Source organism: Tachyglossus aculeatus, chromosome 14, assembly GCF_015852505.1.
Source record: "Tachyglossus aculeatus isolate mTacAcu1 chromosome 14, mTacAcu1.pri, whole genome shotgun sequence".
Taxonomy (NCBI): Eukaryota; Metazoa; Chordata; class Mammalia; order Monotremata; family Tachyglossidae; genus Tachyglossus; species Tachyglossus aculeatus.
The window spans coordinates 39,498,907-39,522,167 of NC_052079.1; the positions used below are offsets into that span (position 1 = coordinate 39,498,907).

Here is a 23,261-nt window from a genome sequence, read left to right on the forward strand (position 1 = left end):
TCACTCTGTTGCCCCTGCTTCTGGTACCTCTTGCCCAGTCATGGTGATGCTTCAAAGCTCTGAGCTGTAGGGCACCCTGCCTTTCCCAGTAGCGCAGCAGTATGCCTCTTGTGAGTCAGTCCCGCACCTGCTACGTGATGGCGGTGGAGTCGGATGGGAGAAATTTAATTGTTGTGCCCTAAAGCCTCCTCTCCACCTCATTGATATTGTTTGGGTGTAGCCCGCAGAGGTTTGTCAGTCAGTCATATTTATTGAGCACTTCCTATGTGCAGAGCACTATACTAAGCACTTGGGACAGTTGAGTATAATAGTAAACAGACACATTCCCTGTCCACAATGACCTTGCGGTCTAGAGGGGGAGAACTGTCATTACTAGCTCCTTTTATTGATCCTTCAGGCAGGTCTCCAGACAGTCCTGAGTCTCCGGGTCTGCTACCTATCTGCTCCTCCTCTTGGAGGTAGTGGGAGGAATAGGAGCAGTTGGTCACACTTTAAGCAACTCAGATGCAGAGCAATTCCCACTCTTCCCCACTCCTCCGTGCAGTTCCAGCTCTCTGGCACCCCGCTCACCAGGAGGGGCAAAGCCTCATGGGCCTAACAACTGGGAGAGTTGCCTTGATTGGCCCAATCCTACAATTGCCCCTACCTGCTGATCCTCGCTTTTGATGCAGAGTGTTTTTGAAGGTGAAATGGTGCTGAAATAAGAACCATCCTGTTGCTACTATTCTAACTGTAAACATGTTTTACGTAATTTAGAAACTTCTCCAGCAAGATGCAGTCCAGGTGGCACAGTTCGAAAAGTGGAATTTAGCTCTAAAGCAGAGCAAACACATCTCCCAACACCCCCTGATCTTTCTCAGGAAAAATTCATTTCCCCCAGTACGGTTGAAAGCAAGGGACTACCTCATTCACAAATTGCGATTGTAATTTCTTCCTATGAAAAAACTATCGGTAAGACTTCATAAATATTTATTTAATATTAATGAAAAAAGCTATATCAGCCATTGCAGCGGCAGCAGCATTTATTGTATGCTTACTGTTTGCAAAGATTGTATCAGACGCTCCCTGGGGTCATGCACTTGGAATTAAGGACACTGCCTGCTTTTAAACTTCTGACCAAGTCAGTCATATTTATTGAGCGCTTACTGTCTGCAGAGCACTGTACTAAGCTCTTGAGTCAGTATGGTATAACAGAGGCATACCCTGCCCACAGTGAGTTTACAGTCTAGAGGGGGAGACAGACATAAATAAGTAGAATTACAGATATGTACATAAGTGTTGTGGGGCTAGGAAGGGGGATGAATAAAGGGAGTTGTCAAAGCAACACAGAAGGGAGTGGGAGAAGAGGAAAGAAGGGTTTAGTCAGGGAAGGCCTCTTGGAGGAGATGTGTCTTCAATAAGGCTTTGAAGGCGGGGAGAGTAATTGTCTGTCGGATATGAAGAGAGGGAGGGCATTCAAGGCCAGAAGCAGGATGTGGGTGAAAGGTGGGCAGATCTAAAAGGGGCAAATGATGAGTAGTGAGGTTTGAAGCCAAGCGCTTAGTATAGTGTAGGATGTGGGTGAGAGGTGGGCAGATGGTGAGTAGTGAGGTTTGAAGCCAAGCGCTTAGTACAGTGCTCTGCACACAGCTCTCAATAAATACAATTGAATAAATGAATGAATGAAGCAAGTACCCAGCTGTTGCTGCCGCTGTTACTATTCCCCATATTATATTTTTGTGAATTCATGTGGAATTTTATTTATTTATTTTTGTGTGTGTGAAAACCAGAACTCCTTCATGCCACCAATCAAACAGGTCTCAAAGTGCAGGCACTTCATGAACTTGGAAATCTTCTCTTCTTTACAGGAAACAAAAGGTACATTTTCTGAATGGAAAGAGTTGATGAATCAATGGTCCAAATTTTGCTTTAATACTTTTCAAAATATTGTAATACAAAAAAAATTCAAATATTTTCATAAATTTATGTTTTCCTTTCCAAAGTGACTACTTCTGTAAATAATGTGTTCTTTTCCCTCACTAATGGTGAGGAACATGAATGACAAAATAATGTTCGTGAAGAAGCTGATAAAGTTCCCTGTTTTCATTCTCTGTTATAGAATGGCTTTTAAATGCTGGTGTCAGGCCTTAGATGGAATACTCAGGAAATCGGATGTGCTTAATACATGGAAAGAGTTTAACTGCTTTTCAGTGAACGTTACTGACAATCCTGCAGATGCAGTTCTCAGAGACTACAGTGAAAAATTTCTATTTCAAGCAGGCATTTGGGGATGTTTGCAAGGAGCAGTCATAGCAGCAAAGTTGGCTCAGTAAGTGTGGCAGATTGGAGTGTGGTGTTGATAAATACAAAAACAACATTCAGATAAAAATACTTATATTTTAAAAAATCTCTGAGTATTATAAATGAAAACATTATTGGCACTGACTTTATAGCTGAAGATTAGCTTAATTAGCTTTGCTGATTATCTAGAATTGAAGTTAAAGGCAAAGATCAAGGGAACATGAAACTTTGAGTACTAGAGAATTCAAAGCCCCATGTAAATATTTCATCCAGACTTTTCAAAAAAGTGATGATCAAACTCTGGGCGTTATGCTGCGCCAGTAAACTGTGTGTCAAATGAACTTGAGAAATTATGCTTCAGGGCCATGTTTTGAGGATGGGGCGAGTGGAATCAGAAGTCACCTTTCCATCCCTCTTGGACATACTGAGAAACAGATACTCAAGTAGAAACTAGTTACCTCCATTGCAGAGCAAGATTGGGCTGGCATATACCTGTTTTTCCTCCAAAAAGGAATCCAGAGGGAGGGCAGAGGCTAAATGAGTTGTTTTCTCAGAAATCTATTCTCTTATCTAATATATAGAGAGATGAGATATAGAGGGATAAAATTCCACACATTTTTAAAGGGATCTTTGAAAAGCTGAAAATCCATTCTCCCCATAGTATTAGCACCTATAGACAATACCTTTAAAGAGCCAACAGCTTGTAAGCTTTCCAAGGTCCCAACAAATTTCTAGGGAAATGGGTCCTCATAACCCACTGGTTACAATAAATGTATATTTAAATGTGAACTTTTTTTTTTACTTCACCTCCCTTCACCTCCACTTTCTCTTTCTCTTCCCCTTTCTCAACTCCATAGGAGGTGAAAAGTAAGAAGAAAGGGAGTATAAGTCCTGATGAGTCCAAATAACTTCATCTCTGTGTTCACCCGTTCTTGTCTTCCATGCTTCATTCCTGAGCAAATAGACCAGATGGCTCACATGTTAGAGAATGCATGTACATTTTATAGCCTTCTCATCCTGCTACCCAGAAAAAAGGGCTGGCAGGGTCCCCAAAGTCATGGTTTTGGCTAGAGGGTTGGGTTGAGTCAAGGCAGCAAAGAAGAGGGAGGGTACAATAGTCAGAGAGTCCCTCTCAGCATCTCTGCCATCTCCTATATCTGGATGTAAGGGTCCCCGTTGCACTCTGCTCCAAAATATTTCTGTGCCGCTACATGTAGCCAAGGCCATAAAGAGTTTCTAAGTGAAGAAAGAGTATAGCTAGTTGAATCAGAAGAGACAGAAAACTCCAGGAGAGTAAAAGCAGATGTGAGATGATCTGTTATGGAATTTGTTATGTGCTTACTGTGTGTCAAACACTTTATAAAGTGCTGGGGTAGATATAGTATAATCAGATCAGACACAGTCTCTGTCCTATATTGGGCTCACGACCCAAGAAGGATGGAAAACAGGTATTCAAACTCCATTTTACAGATGAGGAAACCTAGGCATAGAGAAATCAAGCATCTTGCCTAAAGTCACAAAAAGCAGGTGAGTGGAAGAGCCAGGATTAGAACCCAGGTCTCCTGACTCACAGTTATGAACTCTTTCCACTTGGTCACGATGCTTCTCAGACTGCCAAAAGGAGGGTCATGGAAATTTTGGTATGCACGGTGGCAGTAAGGTGTAGAGGGCAAACTCCAGATCGAAGAGGGTTTAAGTGTTTCAGAGTGTAAGTGGCGGCAGCAGGCATATGCAACCTTTTTTAAGAGTTTAGCCTCAGCCTGTCTTCCTTTTCTGGCTTGATTGGGGTGACGTATTTTTGTCATTGTAGTTCATCATTATGAGTGTAAGATCTTTATCCGTCCTGGCCCACTGGCCTGGAAGTAGTACTGAGGAGAAAAGAATGCCTCTGGGTTTATGTGTGTCACCCTTGAAAGAGTGTTTATCTGTCTCACCTTATGCCATTTCTCTCTCTTCCCTGTTTTGTTGGCCCATCTTTCTTTCCAGTTCTTCCTGTCTTTATTCTGCTCCCATTTCTACCACTACTTTCCCACTTCCAGAGCTACTTCACCCCCTATTTCATATAGAAAATAGAGCTACTTCAGTTCAGCAGGGCCAATGGGCTCAGAAAGAGCTCCTTATTATAGTACTACTCTAATGCATTAAATGGTCCTCAATCTGAAAAGGTGAAGTCATCTCCCCCAATGCCTAACTTACTTTTAGGGGAATGAGCTAGGCACAGGACAGAATGGGACTTAAATTGTTGTTATTGCAAGGATATACGCTTCATCCCATCTCTTCCAGACTTGATGAATAATACTACAGACATGAACTTTTACATTATAAGCAACTTAGAAGGTATTCTAAAATATTCTTAATATTTTAGGGAAGTAGCTGTACCAATCAAATATAATTTTCCTTCTTTCTCTGCTTATTTAGGTATATATTAACATCAAATATGAGACAGAGGACTGAATGTTGCATTTTATCTGCATTTCTTTTTAAGGTAATGTATGATTTACAAATCTTTGATTGCATTGCTTTTTGTTAAAAACGGTGGCTCAGTGGGTTATCACTGGCCCGAATGTGTTTGTGTGTGGCTTTACAAAAGTCTTGGGGAAGGGGACTGTGTTTGAAACAGTTAAGTCCAACTTGATTCTCGCTAACATTTCAGAGCTCTTTATGACCTGCTCCCATTAGTCTCATCTTCACCTAGTGGGTAGAGCTAGCACACAGTACTCGTGATGTGAGGCATTTTGTAACATACAATAAAAGATGTGGAACTTTGCTTTTGAGCTTAAAAGTCTAATAATGGGAGAGAAATTGGCCTAAAATTGCAATATAATGCAATAGATGTATAAATGGAAAGAATGAATGATACATGATTAAGTAGTCTAATAATAGACACATGACTGGGTAGGGATTGTCTCTATCTGTGTCCGAATTATAGTTTCCAAGTGCTTAGTACAGTGCTCTGCACCCAGTAAGCACCCAATAAAGACAATTGAATGAATGAATGATTCCTGGACTGATTGGTGTTGTGATTGAGGGGCATTATTGATATTTATTACATGTCAGAAGCAGAAATATCAGGAGAGACATAAAGACCTCGTGAACCTTCAGAAAATAATATGACACTATTAGTAACCTGTCTCTGGACAATTGCTAAAAAGGTTGGACTCCCAAGGTTATTGGGCTCTAAATTTATCCCATGATGTTAAGGGAGGGGCCTTGTCAGATCTTTTCTTTGTCACCAAAGGAATTAAAGTGTAACTGTGAACTAGGGCCAGTTCTGTTCAACCTGTTCTATGCAGCCATTCTCAAGAAAGCCACAAAGAATACGGTTCCATTCCTGTGATTAAACTCAGCTCAGCAATCTGCGAGAGCATCAGAAGTTTTTCAGTTGCTCAGACAGGAGCTCCCTAGGCACTGATGACTGGGCTATGGAAGCAAACACCCAAGAAGACCTGCAGATATTATGATCCACTTCAGAATGGGCTGACAGTCTGAAAGGAAGTGATTTAATTAGTTTGGGGAGAGAGTGAGGAATTGTTGTACACAGGCAATCTCACTTCATTCTTTTCAAAAGGCGATTAAGTAATTTGGCTCCCTTTGTGTGCATGGATCAGATTAATTAAGAGGATTTTCAGCTTGCAGCAAACTTCCCCTTTCAAACTGCCAAGCCAGCCCCCTCTGTTCATTTAAAACTAAAATTAGTCCCACACCCGATCTTGATTAGAATAAGGTGGCGGCTTCCTCTTGCATGACTGGTTTAAACCTTTGTCATCCTTCCACAAATTAGATTAGAAACAACGCCCCCCCAAGAAAACAAACACATTGACAGCCTTAAAATTGCTACCATAAAATATTCTGTTTCATTAAAATGTTTCTTTTCTGAATGTTCTGTACAATTATTTTCAAACTGGGTATTCTCAGTTAATCCACAGAGAAACACCGTGGCCTAGTGGAAAGAGCACAGACCTGGGAGTGGGAGGACCTGAGTTCTAATTCTGGCTCTAATAGTTACTTGCCATGTGACCTTGGACAAGTCACTTCTCTGGACATCAGTTTCCGCCAGTGTAAAATGGGGATTAAATACCTACTTAGGCTGTAAGAGCCCTGTGTGAGACAGGGAACGTGTTCGACCTAATTAACTTGTACATACCCCAGTGCTTAGAACAGTGTTTGATGCATGGTATCACATACCATGAAAAAGAGAACTCATTTGTTTTGTTCTACCCTTCAAATGATGAATAGATATGAGTAGTATCCTGGGCTTAGATTGAATTTGGGGAAGTAGTTGGCCAAGGGAAGGATCGTTGCTCCTGCCGAGATCCAGTGGTGTGCTTAAATTACAGAACCAGGGGGCCAGGGCAGATTGATGGACTGAACTGAGGCAGGGGGCCAAGGCAGCTATTCCCAAGGGCAAGATGAACCGCACAGCCAAGCACGAAGATAGTTTTGGCTCAGGTGAAGGCATGCTGAAGGTGGCCCAGTGACTGTCAGAGCAGAGCATTTTGCCCAGGAATAGTCATTCATTCATTCAGTCAGTCGTATTTATTGAGAGCGCACTGTGTGCAGAGCACTGTACTAAGCACTTGGAAAGTACAAATCGGCAACAGATAAGAGACAGTCCCTACCCAGCAAAGGGCTCACAGTCTAGAAGGGGGAGACAGACAACAAAACAAATCAACAGGTGTCAATAAATAGCCTCTGGAATAGCCTCTGGAGCAGCTTTTCTAGGAGGGTAGATGGGAAGTGAGGCCTCTAAGCAAGTTATTCCTGGGCAAATTCCAGAGAAACTAGAAAAGGCATAGTCAGAAGAAAAAGAAGGATAATAATAATAATTCTGGTATTTAAGAGCTTACTACGTGCCAGGCATTGTACTAAGCGTTGGGGTGTGGACAAGCAAATTGGGTAGGACACAGTCCCTGTCCCACATGGGGCTCACAGTCTCAATCCCCATTTTCCAGATGAGGGAACTGAGGCCCAGAGAAGTGAAGTGACATGCCAGAGGTCACACGGCAGACAAGTAGTGGAGCCGGGATTAGAACCCAGGAGGATTCATTCATTCAATTGTATTCATGGAGCGCTTACTGTGTGCAGAGCACTGTACTAAGCGCTTGGGAAGTACAAGTTGGCAACATATAGAGACAGTCCCTACCCAACAGCAGGCTCACAGTCTAGAAGGAGGATGCAAGGGAGCATGGCCTAATGGGTAGAGTACAGGGCTGAGAGTCAGAAGGACCTGGGTTCGAGTTCTGGCTCTGCCTCTTGTCTGCTGTGTGACCTTGGGCAAGTCACTTAATTTCTCTGTACCTCACTTCCCTCATATGTAAAAAAAAAAAAAAAAACCCACAGAAACATGGGGATTGAGACCATGAGCCCTATGTGGGACATGAACTCTGTCCAACCTCGTATCTACTTAAGCACTTAGAATAGTGCCTGGCACATAGTAAGCACTTAACAAGTGCCATACAAAAAGGGACAAAAGGAAAAGGCCAGGGACAAGAGAGGCTCAGGAAGAAAGAGAAATAGGAAGAAAAGAAAGTTGGTAAGAGGAGAGGAAGGATGTCTGAATGGAGGAAGAGGAAGTGTAATGGCATTGAGTGGTCACTATAGTAAAGTACTTTGAAAGTGCCCCCAAATCCCTGCTTGTGAGTTGTTTATACTCTGTGCATAAGAGAGACAGAGGACTATAGAATGAACTTTTAGAAAAAGGAGAAGGGGTAAGAGAGAAACAGATGGAGAAAAGATTAAAAAATGTGAATGTTTCACAGATTTCTGTTAGAATTAATCAACATGTTTAAACCTTCTATATACTGGAAAGGCAGCAGCTTTGTTCTAGATCCGAGCTTTCAGAATTACTTTTGCTTGGCGCACTCAAACATCTTTCAGACATCAGACGAGTCTCTCAGAAAATCAGTAAAGTTTTTAATCTTGGCACCAGCTAAAAACAGAATTATGAATGTGTTCTTTTTCTTGTGAGGCAGTCTGCAAAAGAGAACCGACGTCATTAATGTCCCCAGGACAGTAGTAGATCAGTCTTTTGAGGTGACTCTTCAAAGTGTATCAGAAACATGTCAGCTTTAAATTCAAAACAGAAAAAAAATGTTTCTCTGTTGTTGCGAAGCCTAAAACTAAAGCTTCAACAGTATCAGCAGGAGTTAAACATTTTCTTCAAGGACATAAGGAGAAAGTAAAGGATGGCCATTTCAACTGACTCTGAAGTTTTTAGGGGAGGTAAGATTCTAAAGAGAGAGATGAAAACCTTAGAAAATAACACTTGAAACTAAATCTTTGGGATTAGCTAGTGCTAACAGATTAGAGGGTGCAGCTTGTTTAGAAAATCCTGGGCATTTCCAGGGTGTCACAGTTACATATTTAGGCTAGTGAGGTGGAAAAATAATTTAGTCTGAAAAATGCCCAGGTGGGCCTCACTAGCCCACTGATACCTAATATAAATAAAAACAAGAAGTGATTTGGAGGTTGCAGTAGAATTGGGCAGCTTGATTATTTGACTTAATTACAAAAGAAGGAAGGGGCTTTCATCTGAATCATGAAATGCTTTAGCATTTTGGGATGAAGCCATGGGCTTTTGAACCCTACAAGGCCAGATTTATTCTGAAGAAGGGATGTACTCGTTCTCTATAATAGAGACAGATTGCTTTAGCAAATCTAGATAGAGCAATTAACTGGGATGATCACTGAATGTGAGCCCATTATTTTCCCCTCCTTCTTTATTCCTGTATGCTTCAAAGTGAAGAGGAGGGAGTACGTAGGCTGCCAAGGGCATTATATAATGATTTTGTTGTTTCTAAACATTCTTGTTCCAGAATCCAGGATATGCTGATTTTCATAAAACTGCTAAAAATGTAAATCTATATCTCCTAATTTAGTGTAAGTGGAAATGTTTACAATTGTGAAACAAAACAGGGAATGCAGCTTTCCATAATGGAATTGCTCTAGACGGTGAGCTCATTGTGGGCAGGAAATGTCACTGTTTATTGTCATGTTGTACTTTCCCAAGCGCTTAGTACGGTGTTCTGCACACAGTAAGCGCTTAATAAATATGATTGACTGAAGTAATGTAGTGTCTTCAGAGTGTATTGTACCATACTTGGGAAAGTTCAGCAGAAAGTTCAAACACATGTTCCTTGTCCACAAAGAACTTACAATTTAATGCACAGCAGTGTTAGCTTATGACCGTTGGACCAATTGTGCATTTAAGATATTTTGAGTTTTGAAGATGCTCCAGTTAGAAAATTCTACTAAGTACTCTCACATGGAGGCATTAAGAAAATGTAAAAATAGAGAAACTGCTAAGTGTGAACACTCACTGGAAAGGCCGTAGTCATGATGGCTCTTTTCCATTTGTCAACTGTGGTAAACAGTGTTATTCTTAACATTTCGGCATCACATGGACTTCTTCTAAGTTAAGTTAAGGCACCTCCTACAGTTATTCACCACCCCCTCGTTCACTCCTACTCAAAACAGTAGGTAATTTATTTACATCAGGTTTGCAAGATCAGGTCCAGAGATATCAGAAGGTGTAAACATCGGAAAGTAATTTGTGTGCTTCTTTGTGCTTCAGGATTGCAGAAATCCTCTGATAAGTTCTTTTGTAACTTTGTCTTTATTTCATACTTTTCAGGCTCTATTTAGAAGTTCGCTTCCACATCCAAAAGTTGATTATGATTTTGCCCAGTATGAAATAACCAAACTTGCTCCAGGAATTGATCTGTTCTCTGATCGGTACAGAGCAGACGTTTCCACTGTTGTTGCGAGTCTAACTTTCCTTATCTGTGAACTCCATTTTGCTAAGCAAAATCTAATCGTAAGTAAATTTATGAGTAATATTTTTTTAAAACTAACTTAGTATTGTTTTGGGATTTTCCTCTTTTATGTATTTCCTTTCTTCCATTAATGTATGACTTTTTAAAAGAACGATTGTGATGCCAAATTGTTTGCTCTTTACCTTTTTAACCTTTAAGGATAATGTAATGCATGTTTTGAAGTTACTACATGTTTGAAGGAAAATAAGTTAAGTGTTCAGTTCTTGAAGGGAATAATAGTGTTTTTAAATAGGATAATCCAAAAATACAGGCAATTATTTCCATACATTATTATTATTGCTTACATGAATTAAGAACTTAAAGAAGCAGCATGGCCTAGAGGAAGGAGCACGGGCCGGGGAGTTCTAATCCCAGGTGTGCTTATTTCTTGCTGTGTGACTTGGGAAAGTCACTTAGCTTCTCTGTGCCTCATTTCCTCATCTGTACAAAGGGGATTAAATACCTGTTCTCCCTCCTACTTGGACTGTGAGCCCTTTGCAGGACGGGGACGGTGTTTGACGTAATTAAATCGTACCTACCCCAGCGTTTAGAGCAGAATTTCCCACACAGTAAGCACTTAACAAGTACCCAAATACCATTTTTTTAAAAAAAAAAGTGTATGCAAAGCACCATATTTAGTGCTCGAGTGATTATGTGAAGATCAAATTAAGACCCGGTTCCTAACTCTCAAGGGGATCAAAGTCTGTAAGTGGGAAAAGGTGAACCCATTTGATAAGACCGCAATACAAATAATAATGAAAGCAACCTAAATTCAATAATCTAAGGTATCAAGACTAAATTATGTCAGTCAAACAGTACTCACAGAGGGTAGTCATTGGGTATCTCACTGCTCACTGCTCCACGTGAACAGTCCTTAGAGAAAAACGATAGCTAAACCTTCCTGATATTTTACGAGTTGGAAAGGCAGGCCAGCAAGACTCTGAAAATTGGAAGAGGGGAAGAAGGGGATGTGCTGAATATTGTCTGGCCCCTTTGGACCTTGGAGTCCCAGCAGGTATTCATACTTCTGCTTCCTCTCAGAGACGTAGGACGGAAGAACCGATTGAGGTTTGGCTCCCTTTTATGAGGTGCCTCCCCACAGACATCTGTTTGAATTTTCTAAATTTGCTGGATTTTGATCGTCATATTTGTATCACTTTCTGCATTAAAAAGTGTTGCCTATAAACCAATCTAAGATTTTAGTTCCCTGGTCCCACCCCGAAGGGGTCACGGTTCTTACCAGCAAGCAAGACTCTAGATGGCTGCAGTGCAGAGAGGGACACTACATAACCTGGGTGAAGTCCCAGCTTCCTCTGCGGAAGACTTTTGAGGGGTCAGGCAGGTTCTCCTAGGGCATAGGAAGGTGGTGGAATACGCTTGGAAGAGCCCAAATCTTAGGGGTAGTAGGAGGAAAAGAGTGAAATATTGAAATATCTTCCCTTTAAATCCTCTTCCTTCTTCCTGAGAAGGCTCTCCCCCTCCCCTCCCCGCCACTGGCCTCCTCGTTCTGGGGTCTGCAGCTTTTTAAGGATGTTCTTTCATGTAGCTCATTATCCTAAACACCTCAAATTTCACTCAGATTCAAACTGATTCTATTAAAAATGCTTTTGTACTTGAGCTGTGCATTCAATACAGGTACAGCTGTTTGCATCCGTTCTCTTTTCCACCTCCTAAGGTGCCCAGGTGGGCAACAGATTGCTAAGTGAAATATAGCAAGTACATTTATTCAGGTCCCAGAGAGGGACATTCACAATTCATGCCAACTGGGAAAATTAAAGAGCAGTAGTTTTCCTTTTAATATTACTGTGCTCTAAGATTAGGCTATATGTAGAGTAAAATGTTCTAAATGCCATATCTGATGTTTGATAGCATACAGTTTTTCTTTTTCTTGGTTTCCTCTTCTCCCATTTTCTGTCTCTTTCTTATATATATAAAATACTTGTCTTTCTAGTCTCTTCCACATCCTCTCTACAGTTTCCCTACCCAATTTGTTATCCATTTCTTCCTTGTTGTTGTTCTACTTCGGAACATTTTTTCCCATTAAATTCAAAGCTCATCTTTGTCTAGTCACTTGAAAAGGCCTGCTAATCCCCTGACTCTAGCTGATCTTTATGAGTTATGAGCAGGTGTTTGGTATAAGAGTGAATGTCTCTAATCAGAATAAAAGAAGCTCTATTTTCCAGTTTTCTAAACTATATTCATTTTCCCACCCTACTGAATAGGGTCCATGTATGGTTTCACAATACAGATTCTTCAGTTACTTGTTGATACAATTTATCTTTTCCATGACCGGGGATTTTTTTTTCCTCTAGAAACATTGGAAAGCAATGTGGCTCAGTGAAAAGGGCACCAAGTTCCACCATTAGCTCTGTGACTTTGGGCAACTCATTTAACTTATTTATTCCTCAGTTTCCTCATCTGTAAAACAGGGATAAACTACTTATTATCCTTCCCTCTTAGACTGTAAGCTCTGAGCGTGACAGACTGGATTTGATCTGATTATCTTGTTTGGCCTGTAGTGCTTAGCACAGTGCTTGGCATGTGGTAATAACTTAATAAATACTGTTGTTACTATTATTGGAATAATAATAATACTTGTGGCATTTGTTAAGCACTTACTTTGTGCAAGGCACTGTTCTAAGCACTGGGGAGGATACAAGTGACCAGGTTGTCCCACGTGGGGCTCACATTCTTAATCCCCCTTTTACAGATGAGGGAATTGAGGCACAGAGACGTGAAGTGACTTGCCCAAAGTCACACAGCTGACAAGCGGCAGAGCCGGGATTAGAACCCACGACCTCGGACTCCCAGGCCCGTGCTCTTTCCACTGAGCCACGCGCTTCCCTGATACAATATAAGTGGGTATCTCAGTGGTCAAATTCACAGAAAAGTTGTATTTTCTTTGTTCCCCAAATTCAAAAGACAAGCCTAATATTAACGGCCAACTTTTTTTTTTAATGGTCTCTGTTAAGTAAGGCATGGTTCTAAGCCCTGAGCTAGATACAAAGCTGTCAGGTTAGACACAGTCAATCAATCAATCAATCAATCAATCGTATTTATTGAGCACTTACTGTGTGCAGAGCACTGTACTAAGCGCTTGGGAAGTACAAGTTGGCAACATATAGAGACAGTCCCTACCCAACAGTGGGCTCACAGGCTAGAAGGGGACTGGGCCTGTCCTGCATGGGTCTCAGAGTCCTAATTCACATTTTACAGATAGCTTTTCACTACCTAAGTGACTTACCCAAGGTCACACAGCAGGCAAATGGAGGAGCAGGGATTAAAACAGTGCTCTGCACACAGTAAGCGCTCAATAAATAGGATTGAATGAATGAAAACCCAGGTCCTTCTGACTCCTAGGCCCTTGCTTTATCCGCTGGGCCACGCTGCTTCTCAAACTTATTGCACTAACAACAAGTATAGACAGACCAAATTGCTTTGGTGGCCCCTAATAATAATAATTGCTAAAAACTTTGTGCTGAGCTGGGGTAGATACAAGATAATCAGTCCCTGTCCCATGTGGGAGGCACAGCGTAAATGTTCTGCAGAAAACCCATAAACCTTGATATTGATAAATTCATCTGTTTGCTAGCATTTCCGACATCTCAACACCTGTCCCGCCACCCAAATGTCATCCTTGGGCCTTTTGGGAAGTTTTCAAAACCCAAGCAGCATGTTCTTGGGTGAAGGGTAAGGAGAGAGAAGCCCGCTCCCCTGGAAAACAGCCGTCCAGTGAGCATTCTCCTGGGCCATTATAGAAGAAAGCATAAAGACCATAATATAGTGTTTTTGAGTGCTAGGGTCAACATTATTGAGGAGTCATATTTTACCCTCCCCAACACCTCTCCCCTATCTCATTGTTAGACTTGGGTCCAGGTGTCATTAAATTAAAAAAGCCATGTTCATGATATGATAAATATCATTGAGTTGACAGGACCATGTAGAATTCTCCACTCTAGCTTTTCCAAGTTGTTTTCTGAAAATGGAGCAGCTATCAGTAGCAACCTGAGAAAAAAATATATCGTGTTGTTTTCTCAGGAAAGAGAGGAGGCTGACTCTCAAAGATAAATCTTCAACTGAATGACAGCTCAGCTGCTAACGGTGGCTCACAAAACCCAACAGTTATCTATTTTCTTAAATTTTGGACTATTTTTGTCCCACAGTGTATGAAATGTGCTGCTTTGCTTCATGAATTATTATTTTTCAGACTCTGCCACTCTTCACGTTGTACCAGTACTTTGTTTCTGAGATCTGTCAAGACCCATTAAAATGTATAGAAGGAAGAATTCTTAAGGTAATGTCCCCTACATTTGTCTCTGTTATTTTTAAAATACCTTTTAATTGAATTTTTGAGATTACTGCTGTAAAATAATTTGAGTTTAATATTACTGGGCACATAATTTAATGACAGCTAAATGTTAAATCTTATTTCTAAGCACTTCTGACCTTTTACTTTATCCGGCGTTTAAGGGCAAGACAGTTAGAAAGGGTTATGGATTATTCAGGTGAAAACAACCTGGTTTTGACATAAATGATTCAGAATGATGGCCTCCATTGATCAAACTCACTGGATAGCTGTTTAATTCTGCTTCATTTTACCTGTGTTGACAACTTTTGTTCAGACATAGCAAGCCTGGCCTTTTCTAAACAGTAACCTGTGGTCAGAAAGTGGAAAGTAGAAAAGGCTTTAGCTTAGAAGCAGGAAACGGTGAGACAGCAAATCAACAAACTTGCACTTGTCTGGGTACTTTGGGTTCTACAATTCTTTTGACCCTCTGGGGCAGCCTTTGAGTCCTCTACTTTGTTAATTATGAGCCAGTCTCACCTTAGTGTTGTCAGCATTCAGAAAGATTTATTGCTTTTAATCGTATCAAATATGACTGACTGGTCAAAGAATTGACTCTGGTTTTCCTTGTGCTAAAAGATTGATTTTTGGGTGGTGACTCTTGCCACATTGCTTTTTACCCATTGTTATCACCGTGACTTTTTGAAGGTAAAAGTTTTTACTGCAAGATGAACTTAATGCTAGGCACAGTTCTAAGTATAGGTACAAATGGTCTCTGCTCTTTAATTTTTGTATCTGCATATGTAAAGGCAGATGGGGTGCAAATATAAGAAAATATTTCCTTCCAAGGAGTGTCAGAAAGTTTACTTCCATTGCCCGTCTACAAGCCAATAGCAGTTTCTCAGTTAAATACTTGCAGTTGATTGAGATACAGATTAGATACTAGAAGCCACGTTTTCTACAGTATCTAAGGTGACCCAACCCTTGGAAGTCAGTTAAATTGTAATTGTAATCATAATGATGGTATTTAATTGCTTACTGTGTGACAGGCACTGTGCTGAGTGCTGGACTGGATACAAGCTAATCGGGCTGGACACATGAGGCTCACAGTCTCAATCCCCATTTTACAGATGAGGTGACTGAGGGACAGAGAAGTGAAGTGACTTGCCCGAGGTCACACAGTGGATAAGCGGCAGAGCCGGCAGTAGAACCAGTCATAATAATGGTATTTGTTAAGTGCTTGCTATGTGCCCAGTAATAATAATAATAATGATAATAATAATAATAATAATGATGATGGTATTTGTTAAGCACTTACTTTGTGCAAAGCACTGTTCTAAGTGCTGGGAGCTACAAGGCGATGAGATTGTCCCACATGGGGCTCGCAGTTTTAATCCCCATTTTACAGATGAGGTAACTGAGGCACAGAGAAGTTAGGTGGCTCGCCCAAGGTCACACGGCTGACAAGTGGTGGAGCCGGGATTCAAACCCATGACCTCTGACTCCCAAGTCTGGGCTCTTTCCACTGAGCCACGCTGCTTCTCTAAGCACCGGGGTAATACAGGTTAATCAGGTTGGACGTAGTCCTTGTCCCACTTTGGGCTCACTCTCTGATGAGATAACTGAGGCACAGAGAAGTTAACTGACTTGCCCAAGGTCACACAGAAACCATGTGGAATAGCTGGGATTGGAACCCATGATGGTTCTTACTCCTAGGCCCATGCTCTATCCACTGAGCCATGCTGCCTCTTCTTAACAGTGTAGCATGGCACTGTGAAGAATCTCAGGTGCACCCATGATGATGGAGTCTCGGGTGAGCCTTGGGCATCAGACCTCAGGCCCAAGAATTTACCTGTCAATTGAGTCCATTTTTTTTTTAGCAAATTGAGCAGTCACTCACACTCTCTCATCCCTGCCAATTGCCGTTCCCCCCGGAGTGCCACGGAAGTAGGTGGCCGGGGGTGAGGCACGTTGTGAAGGCCGTGCAAAGCCTTTCATATTTGGGACCCGTTTAAGGCCGAAGTGGCCCAGCAACAGTGTCTGCGCTGAGTCATTGGACCATAGCCCAGCTGACGGTTGCCTTGGTAACCTCTACGGTCTGTCTGCCCAGATTGGCCAGCTAATTTTCAGGATTCCTGCTTTTTTTATTTTTCTCCAAATATCAGGAAGCCCCCCTGTTTGCTCATACCAGAATATTCCCAGCTTTATTTTCAGTGCCATCAAAGGAGGGAGAATTTTGCATGGAAATTTCTGATAAGGATGTAAACTTGGAGCTCTAAATCATCATCATCATCAATCGTATTTATTGAGCGCTTACTATGTGCAGAGCACTGTACTAAGCGCTTGGGAAGTACAAATTGGCAACATATAGAGACAGTCCCTACCCAACAGTGGGCTCACAGTCTAAATCCTATCAAGTGATCATTAGGAAGATAGGGTTTTCTGCTGTCAGGGGGCATTTTACTGGAAAGTTTTTATTTCTGGCCTTGCTTCTTACTGGGACCCAGAGGAGTAAATTAACTACTCCATACCTCAGTTTCCTCATTCATATATGTGGCCCTGCACAATTTCTAGGTATACTGTGAGGACAAAATGGGATAATGATGATAATAATAATGGTATTTGTTACATGCTTACTGTGTGTCAAGCACTATTCTAAGTGCTGGGGAAGAAACAAGATAATCTGGTCAGACACAGTCCCATCCCACACAGGGCTAACACTCAAGTAGGAAGGGAAACTGGTATTGAATCCCCATTTTACAGATGAGGTAACCGAGGCACAGAGAAGTTGTGACATGCCCAATGTCACACAGCAGGCAGGTGGTAGAGCTGGGATTGAACCCAGGTCCTCTGATGCCCATGCTCTTTCCACTAGGCCACACTGCTTCTCAGATAATTAATGTCTAAGAACTTCGGACCTTCGGAAAATTCAAGTGGTTATTGTTGTGATTCTGACACAACACTTGTGCTATATACCTCCAATAATACTCCCTTTAACTATACACATCTCCCTTGACATTTATTTATTTGGACCCAGAAATTTGGTATATTTGATGACCTTTGCGGACTAGGGCATAAAAAGACAAATTTCTGAGAAAAACTAATTATTAAAATCATAAGAAAAAACAACAAACTTTTGCCCCATGAATACTTAGCTACTAGGATCAGAGATGAAAGCTGTGGACATGATAATAAATGTATTTGTTTTGAAAAAATTCTACTTTATATTTCCTTTCAGATGCTTAGCAAGTTCCTTTTATGTCCATTACATTTTTGTGAAACATAGAAATGTCTTGCTCAGTGATTAGAAATACAATTTTGGATGTTTAATGCTTAGTATTTACAAATTTAATAATCCAGTAGTTTTATAGGAGATTAGAACAATTGAAAGAATAGTGATCAGGTTTTAGTATGTGACAACATTCTTTTATTGTGATTGAAAGAAAAAACTGAAATTTAACCCTAAATTTTTCTTTAAAGATGCAAGTCCTTATTGATTTGGGATTTTTTGCTGATGCCTTTAATGAGCTGAGTCTGCTTTATAGTGGAAAAAATATCCCCTGTAAAGTTCCTTCAGGCTACAAGTCCACTGGAAAACTAAAGGTAAAATATGAACTCATAAACCAGTCCTCCTCCTTCATCTATAATAATTCACTTCCTCCAAAATCTTGGAAAATCTGACCTGCCTTAATGAGCCCTGGAGATGCTGAAAAGTGGTTAAAGTATTGCACGTGCTGTTGGTTCCGAGGAGAAATTCTTCTGAGGGTTAAAAGGTGTATTTTCATCATTCCTAGAGTTTATTTCAGGAAGGAATTGAAACAAGGGAAGGATTTTAAGGATGATTATATTTAAAGGACTTAGTGTCAGGAAGCTCATGGCTTTCAGATTTTGGCTTTGTGTTTTAGAAGACTGATGCAAGTTTGATTTATTGCTTACATCTTAGTATTCACTGTGAATATTCAAATATTACTGGAACACTGACCACATACTGCACATACTAATATTGTCTCTTCAGTGGTTAAGGGTAGTGCTGATGTAATAATGCCTCAGGAATTCTGGTAGTTAATGTTGGTTAATAAGCCCTGATTTCTGTTTCAGATAAATTAGTAACAAAGTTACTGTTATTAGAATTTTTAAAAAGTCTTAGATCAAATGAATTGGTCTCTTACAGTGTCTCAAATTTGCTGCTACCTGTTAACTTTTCTACAACTCATTTAGGCATATTCATATCAATTTCATGTGTGTTTTAATTTTGGGGATGGCTATTTCCTAATAAGTAGAAAAATGAAACTTATCTTGGCCTAAGACTTTCTTAGTCTTCTATACTTCTTTCCTTTCTACTTCCTACCTCACCCTTGAGCCTGGTTTCAGTTTTATTACTGTTAGAAGATTGTTTTCCTAGACCTGGCATCAGGGGCACTATCAAATAATAATAATGATAATAATGGTATTTGTTAAGCACTTACTACGTGCAAAGTACTGTTCTAAGTGCTGGGAGGGATACAAGGTGATCAGGTTGTCCCACGTGGGGCTCACAGGCTTAATCCCCATTTTACAGATGAGGTAACTGAGGCACAGAGCAGTTAAGTGACTTGCCCAAAGTCACACAGCTGACAAGTGGCAGAGCCGGGATTAGAACCCGTGGCCTCTGACTCCCAAGCCCGGGCTCTTTGCACTGAGCCACACTGCTTCTCTGAAATAATGAATCGATATCTGGTTCCACCGGGGCTCAAACCCAGGACCTTCTGCGTGTAAAGCAGACGTGATAACCACTACAGTATGGAACCACTCAAATGTAGGTTATCCTCATTATTCAGTTTTTCCATGGGTGTGGTCTCCTCATCCTTAATAATTAATTTTTAAAATGGATTCTCAGTAGTTCCTCTTCAGTTTGCATCCTCCTCCCCTGCATTCCTGCCAGTGTAATGTTGTAGGTAGAAATCCAGGAAAGCTATGATAATGCCATTAGAATTCAGTCTTTCATTAATAGTAAGCAGTCAAAAAAGCACAGAAGAAGCAAATGGAAAATTATTCTCAATCATACATGTGTACTTTCTATCCTGCTAATACTTTCATCATTTTGGAAGGCCCCCAAATCAAGCTCCTAACTTTCAATTTTCTTCAGAGTCAAGAACAGAATTATTCTTCCTAAATGATTTTTTGACAGTACTTTCCAAACTAAGATGTTAGAACATTCTCCTGGAGTCGATAAGCCCAAAACCTGGTCTGCTAGTGAAGATACAAGTCTTCAAAGAGAAATCTGTTCCAAGAGGGCCAGTTTGCTGCTATGGCAATGCTAGATTTCCACATTGTCCGGTTTTAAAAAAAGAAAAACTTTTATTAAAGGATTATGAAAATGACTTGATCCATTATTGTACTGTCTTTTTTAGCAGCCGATTCAGAAATTTGAGACAGACAAATCCCTCCTCAGCAAAGAAAACTTAGCGGTAAGTAAAATATTTGGTTATGAAACACTTTAAGTGAGGAATAAGGATATTTTAACTGAATATGTATTATGAGAGGAAACAAGAGTGACTTGCTTTAAAATCCTGCTGTAAAACATAAGAACATGAGATACACAATTTTCGGGGCAAATCAAAGGTCTTTTTAGCCCAGTTTATTTTGATGCTGACTGTGGCAACAAAGAATATTTGAAGGAACAGTGTTTTTGTTGCTTACCTTCTTTGACATATGACCTATTAGTTATAGATCAAACATTTAACATCCCTAACCTTTCTTCCTGATAATGCATTATAAACCTCTTGACCATTAATTTATCCAAACCTTCCTTGACTGTATTCAAATTTTTAGACTTTACAGCCTCTTACAGTAACAAATTGTATTTGCTTTATTACTCATATGGTGGTAAAGGGTTTCCCATGTGTGTATGTGGGTGTTGAATCAATCACTGTATTGGATTTATCACATTGTTTATATTTCTATATATCTCCCTTTCATCTCAAAGAACTAGAGAAAGCGCAGTGTGAGTTTTTAGAAACATTTTGGCATATGGGGTAAAATGTAATGGTTTGTTTCCATTCCTCCAATTTTTAGAAGTTTTTTTGGACGAGTGTTGTCGATTTTGACCAGTCATATTTGTTGAGTACCTTCTGTGTGCACAGCACAGTACTAAGTGCTTGGGAGAGTATAGTATAGCAGAGTTGGTAGACACATTCCTTTCCCATAATCAGTTTATAGTCTAGAGGACTATAAAAGCTCACCTCCTCCAGGAGGCCTTCACAGACTGAGCTCCCCATTTTCCTTTCCTCCTCCTCCCTTCCCCATCACCCCCCCCGCCCTAACTCCTTCCCCTCCCCCAGCACTTGTCTATATTTATACATATTTATTACTCTATTTTATTTGTACATGTTTATTACTCTATTTTATTAATGATGTGTATGTAGCTATAATTCTATTTTCTGACGCTTTTGACACCTGTCTACTTGTTTTGTTGTCTGTCTCCCCCTTCTTGACTGTGAGCCCGTTGTTGTGAGGACCGCCTCTATATGTTGCCGATTTGTACTTCCCAAGTGCTTAGTACAGTGCTCTGCACACAGTAAGCACTCAATAAATAGGATTGAATGAATGAATGAATAACCTTACAAAAGGATCATCTCGAAAAGGCAGATAAAGTAATTGAACCAAAAACAATTGCACCCAAACCCTTTACTCTGTTCTCCATACTGTTTTAAACCCCCTTGTTGACCTGAGGCTAATGGATTTGTGGGGGCCCCTACAAGATGTTTGTCATTATAGCATTACTTGGTATACGATGAGTGCCTGCTGAGAATCCCAACCCCAAGTTGCTTCCACCACTCTCCCAGCCCAGAAGGAAACGATTTCTCCTCTGTATTCCCAGCTCACTCCCATTAACAGTCAGTAATGGAGCTGTTAATATTCCAGCTCCAGGGCAGATGCCATCTCAGAAACTCACCCGGTGCAACTCTTTCCAGGCGAGCACCCTTGCAGGCATCTGTTCCGGGGATAGAGGAAGGAAAGGAAAGGGAGTGCGGGGGAGTGATCATTGGCACTTACTTCTTTCCCCCTAAGCTGGGACTCTCTGACTTACGGAAGCTGATCTGGGATCTTCCAAGCCAGAGCTGGCTGTGTCTGGGAGCCTCGACCCTCAATTTTGGGGACTGTGGCCCCCATAGGGCTACACGTGGGGCAGAGACCATGTCCAACCTGATTAGCTTGTGTCTACCATAGTGCTGCGTACAGTGCTCAGCACATACTAAGCATTTAACAAATACCATACAAAAATAGGACAGACATTCAGGAAGCTGAGGGACTTCCATTTTGGGATTGGGAGTGATTGGGAGAAACCATATCCCATCCGGCTGTGCCTGAGGGTGACTTTTGGAGGGGATATGGATTGGAGTGATGCAGCTGGGGCAACATTGCGGCTTCTTTGAAGACCAATTCTCCCAGGGCTCCTAGGCTTCAGCCCTCTATGGCCCTGCATTAATCTAGCCCCACCCCTGGTTTATTCATCAATTAATCCATCAATTTCAGTGGAGATAGGAGATAAATGAAGATCATAGGCTGTTGGGGAGAAATTAATGGAGGGACTCTTTTTATTCCTAAACAACAATTGTAAATCTGTTCCTAAAATTCAGGATCCAGTTGACTTAAGAGCAATGTAGGATATATTTTTTTCTAATGTGACAATTTTCATATAGTCGTTCATCACGATTTGTTAACTTTAGTTATTCATATACTCTTCAACTTTACTTCTAGTTAGCACTTCCTTACACATAACTTTTGTTATAAACTTCAGGAGGTTGGCTTTCAGCTAAGTGTTTTGGATTGCTAAATCTTTACATCCATCAATCAGTAGTATTTACTGAATGCCTCATTCGATCATATTTATTGAGCGCTTACGGTGTGCAGAGCACTGTACTAAGCACTTGGGAAGTACAAAATGGCAAGGTATAGAGATGGTCCCTACACAACAATGGGCTCACAGTCTAGAATCGGGGAGACAGAGCACTGGGCAAAGTGCTTGAAGACAAACCGGAGAGGTAAAAGATGTTATCCCTACCCTCAAGGAGCTTAACATCTAATAATAGGAGGGACAGATATAAAATAATTTAGAGATGGCAGGGAGGTGAAACTTGAAAAATGCTTAGTATTGGAACTTGTAAACCTATATGTACAAAGTTCTATGGTTGGCTGTGAATGTATAAATGCTGAGGTGGTCATTTGGGAGAATATGAGTGGGGAGATGAAAAATTAATCAAGGAAACCCCTCCGATGGAGGTGGGATTTCAGGAAGGCTTTAAAGATGTGGAGCTTATAAGATTTGAAGGGGCTCCTTCTTGTTTACCCAAAGTTCCTTTAAAAAAAAAGAGCCGAGTTCTCCTTCAAACTCAGATAATCTCCAGTTAGTCTTGTAGTAGATCTACTTCTACTGTATATAACCAGCTTGAAAAGCTAATGTAAAAAACTTCTCGTATGCCCTCATCCTATCTACTGGTACTAAACATTTTAAGGATTTGTATGCCTCTCTGCTGTCGATCAATCGTATTTATGGACTTCTATCCTGCTCTTTTGAAGGGTTACTTATCTATAGTCAGTGGGTTTGATGATTGCATCTTTAAAAATATATGTAAGAACTATTGCCTTTAAACATAATTTTAGAAATCCTCTACTTATGTTTATTTCATTCCCAAAACTTGGTTTTCTGTCATCTTTAAGATGGTTCAGATATAAGGTGTGTGCTGTGTGCCGTTTTAGACAAATATTTTGACAGTGCGAAAATGTAGATACAAGTTAGTCAGATTGGACACGTTCCCTGTCCCACTTGGGGCTCACAGTCTTAATCCCCTTTTTACCGATGAGGTAACTGAGGTACAGATAAGTTAAGTGACTTGCCCAAA

At 40.7% G+C, this 23,261-nt stretch overlaps 1 protein-coding gene and 1 non-coding gene across 2 annotated transcripts in view; one reads left to right on the plus strand and one right to left on the minus strand.

Moving 5' to 3' along the window:
• Nucleotides 1-23,261, plus strand: part of CFAP54 (cilia and flagella associated protein 54) — a 186,264-nt gene that overhangs the window by 99,718 nt on the left and 63,285 nt on the right. The window contains exons 42-49 of the mRNA XM_038756067.1: nucleotides 757-951; nucleotides 1,770-1,857; nucleotides 2,099-2,308; nucleotides 4,699-4,765; nucleotides 9,914-10,096; nucleotides 14,302-14,388; nucleotides 17,860-17,982; nucleotides 19,770-19,826. Coding sequence (XP_038611995.1) covers nucleotides 757-951; nucleotides 1,770-1,857; nucleotides 2,099-2,308; nucleotides 4,699-4,765; nucleotides 9,914-10,096; nucleotides 14,302-14,388; nucleotides 17,860-17,982; nucleotides 19,770-19,826 — 1,010 coding nt within the window. The remainder of the gene's footprint in view (nucleotides 1-756; nucleotides 952-1,769; nucleotides 1,858-2,098; nucleotides 2,309-4,698; nucleotides 4,766-9,913; nucleotides 10,097-14,301; nucleotides 14,389-17,859; nucleotides 17,983-19,769; nucleotides 19,827-23,261) is intronic.
• TRNAV-UAC lies at nucleotides 19,094-19,166 on the minus strand. The gene has a single exon. It is a non-coding gene; the product is annotated as a tRNA-Val (tRNA).